At 45.4% G+C, this 6,197-nt stretch overlaps 1 protein-coding gene across 2 annotated transcripts in view; it reads right to left on the bottom strand.

Moving 5' to 3' along the window:
* Positions 1 to 1,403: 1,403 nt before the first annotated feature.
* tmem260 (transmembrane protein 260) overlaps positions 1,404 to 6,197 on the bottom strand; it is a 24,504-nt gene continuing 19,710 nt past the window's right edge. For both annotated transcript variants that reach the window (XM_019276568.2, XM_019276569.2), the window contains exons 12-16: positions 5,504 to 5,643; positions 4,731 to 4,907; positions 3,583 to 3,636; positions 3,219 to 3,303; positions 1,404 to 3,063 (exon numbers count right to left, since the gene is read on the bottom strand). In XM_019276568.2, the coding sequence (XP_019132113.2) occupies positions 2,803 to 3,063; positions 3,219 to 3,303; positions 3,583 to 3,636; positions 4,731 to 4,907; positions 5,504 to 5,643 (717 nt within the window). In that variant the 3' untranslated portion in view covers positions 1,404 to 2,802. The remainder of the gene's footprint in view (positions 3,064 to 3,218; positions 3,304 to 3,582; positions 3,637 to 4,730; positions 4,908 to 5,503; positions 5,644 to 6,197) is intronic.

Below are 6,197 nucleotides of genomic sequence, written 5' to 3'. Positions count from 1 at the left end.
CTACCCAATACACATCGGAGAGTCTGTAGGGAAATATTGAAGTTAGCCGAAATAACAAAAGCTTTGGGGCGGTGTTTAGCTCAGTTGGTAGAGCATGTCGCCCCATGTGCGAAGGCTCAGTCCTTGCTGCGGAAGCCCAGGGTTCGAATCCGACCTGCGGCTCTTTTTAAGTAACAATAGCTTTAAATAAGTTAAGGTTCCACTGTGTTGAAAAATATGACATTTCAGATGAACCTGCACCCTAGAAGAACAATCCAAGGCTATAAATATGTGTGGAGTTTGATAGCAGGCATTGGCAACCTTCACAAAAATGGGTGGCACCTCGTAAACATCCTTGAAACAGGTTTCTCATGCTTAGGAAAGGGATCTGCAGGCAAAGTTTTTCCAGAGTGTGAGATTCTGCAAAATCTGCGGCCAGCTCAGTATATCATGCCTCTCACACCCTCTATTCTCTTCCCAAACACTAACCAGCACACCACGGCCCTCCGCCTCCCTCCACTCCAAGCTTCGATCCAGCCAGAGAGAGGAGAGGAGAGGAGATAGGCCCAGTTGCTAAAGCTGTCTTTTCAGCCCCTGCTCCCGCTCGGTCTATCTGAGATACACAGCAAGCGGAGGTGTCGCTTTTCCGCTGGCATTTCGGACAGTATCTACTTATAGACGGGAGAAAAAGAGAAAAGAAAAACAGAAGGGGTATTATCAGGGAGGGATGAGAGCAGCAAAGGCATTTTGTCTTTTTATTCCCCTCCTAAGCCCTGGGCTTTGCTCCCAATCCGATTGGTTGATACGGCCAGGGATGTAAATGAAATGCAAAGAGGAATAAGGCTGGCTTCCCATCTCCAGTGTGTGCCCCCCTAAGTCCTCCGCCCCTCTTTCTCTGTCTCACTCTGTCTTGCTCTCTGGGCTGTTTATGGTGTTGTGTTTCTGTCTCCCCATTCACAGACTTGCTGCTCTCCCTGTTTCCGTCTCACCCTCCTCACTCTGGCTCCTCGCCCCCCACCCTCCCTCTCTCGCTGCATCCCTCCCCTCTTCCTGGCTGGGCTCACAGCTCTTATCTCCTCAGACGCCCCACATTCCAGCGTTGCCGTGGCTCCCTGCCTGCATCCCTGGTCACGGCGATTCCATGGGTTCCCACAATCCTCGGCAGCTTGCTGATTTAGGGTGGGCAACTGACTCTCAGAGACAGGGGAGAGGAGAGGAACAGAGGGGTTAGGGAAAGACAGGGTGAGAGGGGATGAGAGGGTGGGAGACAAGAGAGAGATGACAAAGGGGAGGACAGGAAGAAAGTAAAGTGAAAAAATAACAAGAGGGCATGAGACAAGAGATGGTAAATGACTGATGAACAAATATGATGAATATTTGTGACTTAAAAGACCTAGAGTACTGTGGAAAAAGAGTCTAAATGAGTAAAAAATAATTAGAATCTTTATTGAAATATTTTAATCTGTAGAAAACAGTGACAATTTTTAGGAGAAACCATCTGTGCTACAGCAGGCCCGAATCTCATCATCCAGTCAGCTGACAGCCGCTAACCAGGCCTGCAAACACAAAGGGCAGATTACATTCTGAGAAAACTACACATGCACTTTACTGTCCTTCACTTTCTAGTAGTATCTTAAACAGATGGCTCCGTCAGCAGTGATTTATTAAGCTCATGGCAATACACTGATTTGACCTTTGTGCGGGTTCATTAACATTGGCACCGGCATTTAAAAAAAAAAAAAAAAACAGTGTGTAACTGAGGTTTTGGATCATGACAACATGTCAAAGACAAGTGACTCTGATCCGCTCACAGTGCTGTCTCTTCAACAACCCTCACAGGGCTAAAAGTCAATTTTTTCCCTGTAAGTTGGGAGGCTGATGGTCTTTGGCATTTCTCGTCCCTGGAGTTTGCATGACTTTGTGCTTTCCACTCTTTCCAGTGTGCCGATCTGTTGATGGACTATGTTTATACACCGTCCCGGGAAGGGAAAAGGCCTGCGCGGACATTTAAGCATGTTCTCACACACAAACATAAATCGGGACACGTGTGCACATTGCACAAAGCAACGCACCTCTAAAGAGGGTCCCTGGCATTGTGACATTTCACATTTCGTGTGAATCCATGAGGGATTACAGCCCTCCCGTTAGGAAGAGAGACAGAGAGAGAAAAAAAACGCTCATCGAATCCATTAGTTTTAAACATTTAAAGGACCATCTAAGATTGACTGATGGGAGGATGGAGGCATGGGTGGGTGGGTAGTACAAGTATGTCCTAGATTAAACAGCTGCTCTAATCCCCCATTTCTGCCCCCAAATTGGTTTTCCCTCAATCTCGGCCTTGCCATCCTAATGTGAGAAAAAGAACTAGAGCAGCGGCGGAGACAAAATAATCAGCACGTTAAAAACAGAGAGAGCAGAAGAGAAGAAAGAAAAAAAAGAACGAGATGTAACGATAAAGCAATCGAATGGGCGAGTTTAAAGGGAGCACGTACAGCTTGATTGGGGTCAGTCAAGGCTTCCCGAAGTCAAGCTCTGTCCCTGGTCAACTGTAAACATTCATCAAATGAAGCATGGCTGAGTGGTAGTTCTCTGTCCTTTGTGTTACAGATACTTCTGCAACAGCACTCCTCTTAACCCCCAACACACCAGTCCATTTAGTAAACTAAACACAGCAACAACAACATCATTCTATCCGTCTGGAGCGCCACCTTCAAACTACGAGAAGAGGCACATTCAGACTTCGTCCCTGGGGCCTTGCACTTCGGGCTGAGCTTGTGGCGCACTCTCAGTGTGCCAGCTCAGTGCAGGTCTCTCTGGATCTTGTTACGGGGTTGGCCTCCGGCTCTGGCGGAGCCTGTCTCTCTCTTTGAGCAGGTGAGTAATGGCCGAGCGTATGGCGGCCGCCTGGGGATCCGTGGGTTCCTTCTCCAAATAGAGACTAAAGTGCTGGGTGCTGCATGTCAGCAGGCTGTCTGGACTGTAGCCCTGGTGACCCGAGCGGAGCAGCCTCTCGCAGGCCAGTGCCAAGTTCTTGTTCCAGTTTGGAGGGTAGTCTGAGTGGGCCTCCACAATCTCCTTATACAGCTGCCCAGCAAACACATACACATATATACACACAGAGACAAACATAAAAGCAGATGTTACTGCAAAAGGAACCCCTGAATGCCGTACGTTGCCTTGCGTGGCGCTTCCCCATCATGGTAACACTATTGTTGCGTGTTTGTTGAGGTCAGACTCACAGTGTAAGACAGCTCAAAGAGGCGAGCTTTCCCCTCTCCCTGCATCCTTTCTGCCAGGTCAAACAGAAAGAAAGCCGTCTTCATCCTGAAACAAAGCACGCAGGCTCAGGGCTAAGTGCTGGATGGATGAGCCATGCAGATCCACACTCACAGACGCACCACTCCAATGGAGTGATTTATGTAGATGCCGATACCAAATAGAATGTACATGTAGATGCTCTACCACACAAGACTGGTTTATGGAGATGTTCTAGCGGGCTAGTATGAATCGTGACGCAGCTTTTTATCTGCACACTGAAGTACACGACGTCTCCAAAGAGGAAACCACTGTCTTTTCTGAAAGAAAAAAATAACTTTACTGTACCTGGCTTGCCACATCTCCTCATTTGCGACATGCTCCCAGGACGCAGGATGGAAACTGTTCACACATGAAAAAAATAAAAATTCTTTATCTAAACAGCTTCAGGCGTCGGCTTGTGCACAGTTCCACTCACTATAAATGATTATTTATGTGAATATATTGTTCCACTCGACTGTGCACGTTTTGATACACTAAACATCAATGTTTGCTGCATAAACATTAAATGACTGAGCAACAATACCAGCCAACACATTAGACATGGAGTAAAAACCACATCACTCTTTTTTTCACTTTGTTGACTGTAAACACTTGACCTCTTCTTCAAAAGAATATTTTAGCAGGGTTCGCGAGCTAATATTTGGCTTGTGGGCATCGGCGGACACGCTTGTCGTGAGGGTGCGGGAAATAATGTCACAGTATTCAGCCGTGGATATCTGAGTGAATGAAGGGCTGCTGGCAACAGCAACAGAATATGCAGCTTTGACTAATTCCACTTTTGACACAGTTATTGACAAAATGCAATAAGAAACTCATTATTTTTCATCTTCAGTCTCATTTCAAATGGCTGTGGGCCTAATGTCTTGCTCTGGTTGAATTCACAAAAAGCTGGATCACAGCATGAAGAACAGAGGACAACCTCACCAAGGGAGTCTGTGGAGGGATGACTGGAGACCACAGAGAGACGAGCGGACGAGGAGATGTTGGCGATGAAATACGTAGTGAGTCAGTATTATCTTTCTGAGATGGCTGTTTTTTTTTTTCTAAATCTCAAGATCATGAGTTGTTTTAAACTATATGCAAACAGATTCTTCTTGTAGACTTCTTGTAAATTGTCTTAAACCTTACTGACTTGCCACTGGGCCTGTCTTTACACACAGTACAGCTGTTTCCAAGGACAACAAACATGTCTGCACTTTGGAGAAAAGGGTGTAAATGATGCACAAAACGTAAACGTCATATAGCTTCAATCAAGAGCTGGAACAAGCTGATACAGAGCATCTATATTATTGTTAAACCACATAATATAAAAAAAAATTCCAACCTAACATATAAAGCTACTTAAGAGGGGATAAAGGGTGAAACTGTATGTTTAAGGGTTAAACACGTACCTGTCTACAGATGTTAATGATTCTGTGTGTTTGTGTATGCACCTGTTGTGTGGCTCACTCCAGTTGTAGATGTTCTGAGTTCGAAGCACCCACTCTTGCGGGTGAAACTGCCTCTTAACTGGCACCAGGTAGTCACACACACCCATGGGCCAACGAGAGAAACTACGCTCCCAGGTTGGGTCTCCGTCAGGCAGCCCGATGCAGGCAAACACATCTCTCCTGTGAAAAAAACAACCAGAAAGAGACTTCCTCAGTCATCATCCATGTGAACGTTCCTCGACCCCCTCCCAGGTAACTGCTGATGACAGGACACACAGGAACACCTTCCAGCTTTCCTCCAGCGCTGTGCTCTTCACCAAAGGCTTCGGGCCCTGAGGGTTAATCCCACAGGTCAGTGTTGCCCCACTGAGAGACAGGCATGTTGGCCTGGCAAACACTGCCCCCTGGTGGGCTTGGTATTAACAGGTCTCCAGCCAGTTTCTGGGTCTCGGGTCCTCTTGGAGTGAGTGAGTGAGTGATGAGAGCAGGGAGCAGCAACGAGTCCATCAGAGACTGTTTAACCAAATCGAGTAGATTAGTCGACTTCTATAGTTCATCAAACTCCTTTTATGGCCTCAATAGTTCTACAGGCTTATCTTCTCTGTGCACTCACCGCTGCGTCGGCCATCCCACTGATCTCTGCCTCATTAGATCACCCACTTGTTCATTTAGACCATTGTTGCCCTCCCGTTTGACTCTCTATGAATTTTACAGCTTTCTATTTATCTCTACAGCCAATCCCTTTCTTTCTCTCTCTCTCTCCCTCTGTGACTTACTGTGTGTTGTGTGACAGAAACTGCTCCAGATTGAAGGTGTCTTTCCCTTCAGGGTGGACCGGGTCCCACCATCGGCCTGGATAGTGGACCCCAGGGTGGTGCTGTGCGAGCTTGGCCACATACCACGAATAAGTCATCATCTAGAAAGGAGAACAAGAACCACCAATTCGGTTCAATTCTTTGTATCCCAGTGTGATTAACAGTTAAATTACCTCTCAGTGTACAATTCACTTAGGAAAAGGTTTTATTGACTATTTCAGTGGCTGTTGCTTCTTATTTGAGGTTCTCAAAACGATTTTTTTTTCCTGAATCTGGAAAAAAAAGGCTTTTGTTTCGCTTTTATTTTTATTATACTGCTATCTTAAAGCCCTGCAATGTTGAAGAGATGTGCAAACTTCTGGACGTCAGGATGTAATTTATGTTTTTTTGTATATACTGCCATTTTACCCAAAAATACTATTTGAAAAACAAATTTTCCTTTTTTAATAATAAAAAAAGAGGAAATAAATTATCCTTATTTATCCTTTATATTATCCGTATCTGTCTTACATGACAACCAAAAGATATATCAGGATATAACATGAAAGACAAAGAATATAAAATTTGAAGGCAATACACACAATGCCATGTTTGTGTTCTTCTGGTTGGCCACCAAGTATTCTTATTTCTAAACCTACTTTTGTAATAGAACTAA

This window comes from Larimichthys crocea, chromosome XXIV, assembly GCF_000972845.2.
Source record: "Larimichthys crocea isolate SSNF chromosome XXIV, L_crocea_2.0, whole genome shotgun sequence".
NCBI lineage: Eukaryota > Metazoa > Chordata > Actinopteri > Sciaenidae > Larimichthys > Larimichthys crocea.
Note: the sequence above shows the minus strand (reverse complement) of the source record. Positions and strands in the feature narration are given on the sequence as shown.